Source organism: Littorina saxatilis, linkage group LG7 (assembly GCF_037325665.1).
Source record: "Littorina saxatilis isolate snail1 linkage group LG7, US_GU_Lsax_2.0, whole genome shotgun sequence".
NCBI lineage: Eukaryota > Metazoa > Mollusca > Gastropoda > Littorinimorpha > Littorinidae > Littorina > Littorina saxatilis.
The window spans coordinates 19,186,248-19,188,747 of NC_090251.1; the positions used below are offsets into that span (position 1 = coordinate 19,186,248).

Genomic DNA, 2,500 nt, shown 5'->3' on the forward strand with positions numbered 1-2,500 from the left:
TTTGAACAGTATAGATTTACACGAGTGGGTTTTTTTTAACATTGAAATGTGCTAAGAGACTGTTGTTGTCCCCCAGAATGATGACGTGTACTTAGAGAGACTGTTGTTGTCACCAGATTAATGACGTGTACAAAAAGAGGCTGTTGTGGTCTTTAGAATGATGACGTGTACAAAAAGAGACTGTTGTTGTTCTCAGAATGGTGACGTGTACTAAGAGAGATTGTTGTGGTCCTCAGAATGATGACGTGTACAAAGAAATAGTTGTTGCCCTCAGAATGATGACGTGTACAAATATAGAGTTGTTGCCCTCAGAAAGATGACGTGTACACAGAAAGAGTTGTTGCCCTCAGAATGATGACGTGTACAAAAAGAGATTGTATTAGTTATCGTTAGATTTGACCGTGATATCAACATTTATCAGTCTGAATGTCGAGAAAGCTGAAATCATATCAGATCAGTCGAGGCGGGAGCCGAGATCTGATATGATTCAGCCTTTCGAGACATTCAGACTGATAAATGTTGATATCACGGTCAAATCTAACGATAACGATTTTATCGCATTCGGAACAGTAAGAACCATTAACCTGTGTCTCAAGAAGTCGGACAAACGCAAGGGAGGCTACTGCCATGTTGGAAATGTTGGATTTGTCTTTTTCTGCTTTCGCACTGAACTTCGTTGCTCTTACTTTTATTTTTCAGTAACAGTTTCTTTTTCTCAGACAAAAATAACGCATTTAAAATGCAAACAGAACAAAAATATACGGTCTAAACAGATCACAAGCAAAGGCTAACAAGTTCAGTGGAGTTGGAAGGAACAGCGAAGTACGAAAGTCCCAGTTACTTCATCAGTCCGGCGTAGACTTTTTGACTGTCGATTTGGCAATTCTGAACAATGGGAGGAACTGAAGTGCGCCAGGCTGTATCAGTGAAGTCCTCTGGCTCATTTTGTGTGTCCAATAAAGCTTCCAGGTATTTGTCGGCGTCGACGGACTGAATAATAATGTTGTCGAAGCTCAGTGCAGACGACACATCCAAAACGGCATCCAAAATGGCGTCCTCCGAAGGCGCTGTAACTGTGAGAAACTGAAAGATGCCTAGGGTTGATGTTATATGGCTACGACTAAGAAGGGTGGAGAATGGTTCATGCAGGTGCGAACTGTTTAAATCGTCTGCTTATCATGTTTCCTGCCTCAGTGTTTGTGAGTGATGTGCGCTGAAACACTGTAACAGTGTAAGAGATCTCACAGTTTTCTGAGGGGGTCATGCCATGTTCCCTTACTGGTACTTTCAAGGTCAGCCTTGTTTATGGCTGTTCCAACCACCTCAGTCGGTAAGATTGTAACATTCTTTTCTACTGCTTCTCTGTTAAAGCTGGGTGGGAGAAGTTGTTTTTTCGTCATTGCACAGCTTACTCTTTCTGATGCAGTTACTTTCCTTTTATAAATTTGGGATTTTAAAAGCAGGGAGACATTTGTTTCCTTCAGGTGAGATTTTTTTTCTTCAAAACTAAAATTCATAAACTATTTCCTGCACGATATCAAATTTACTAGGCACTTCCCGCACGATATCAATTGATATACAGTTCCTAGTTGACCAATGACAACAGCTGCTTTTGTCATGTGATCAGTAAAAATGCGATAATTCGTGTTATCAGAATAATGACGTGTACAAAGAGAGATTACTGAGGTCTTCAGAATGCTGACGTGTACAAAGAGAGACTGTTGTTGTCATCAGATTAATGACGTGTACAAAGAGAGACTGTTGTTGCCCTCAGAATGGTGACGTGTACAAAGAGAGATTGTGGTTGTCCTCAGAATAATGACGTGTACAAAGAGAGATTGTGGTTGTCCTCAGAATGATGCACGCCGTAGACTGGTTCCCCACCATACTGGGCCTGGCTGGGCAGAGTCCGGGTGAGTGGCACCTCTTTTTATCCTCTTTTTTCCCCCTGTATACTATGTTCACTGTGGCTCAGCATCATATCGTTTTGCTTACAACGCCCAAAGCATGAAATCGAGTAAGTTCGCAAATGTCAACACATTTGCTGCTCTCTGCTTTTCGTGTTTTATTTTCTTCTGTTAGTATGTTCTTTTTACATTTAGTCAAGTTTTGACTAAATGTTTTAACATAGAGGGGGAATCGAGACGAGGGTCGTGGTGTATGTGTGTGTGTGTGTGTGTGTGTGTGTGTGTGTGTGTGTGTGTGTGTGTGTGTGTGTGTGTGTGTGTGTGTGTGTGTGTGTGTGTGTGTGTGTGTGTGTGTGTGTGTCTGTCTGTGTCTGTCTGTGCGTGTGTGTGTGTAGAGCGATTCAGACTAAACTACTGGACCGATCTTTATGAAATTTTACATGAGAGTTCCTGGGAATGATATCCCCGGACGTTTTTTTCATTATTTCGATAAATGTCTTTCATGACGTCATATCCGGCTTTTTGTAAACGTTGAGGCGGCACTGTCACACCCTCATTTTTCAATCAAATTGATTGAAATTTTGGCCAAGCAA

The 2,500-nt window shown here is 41.5% G+C and overlaps 1 protein-coding gene across 1 annotated transcript in view; it reads left to right on the forward strand.

Moving 5' to 3' along the window:
• Positions 1–2,500, forward strand: part of LOC138970855 (arylsulfatase B-like) — a 21,017-nt gene that overhangs the window by 14,971 nt on the left and 3,546 nt on the right. The window contains exon 11 of the mRNA XM_070343409.1: positions 1,855–1,913. Coding sequence (XP_070199510.1) covers positions 1,855–1,913 — 59 coding nt within the window. The remainder of the gene's footprint in view (positions 1–1,854; positions 1,914–2,500) is intronic.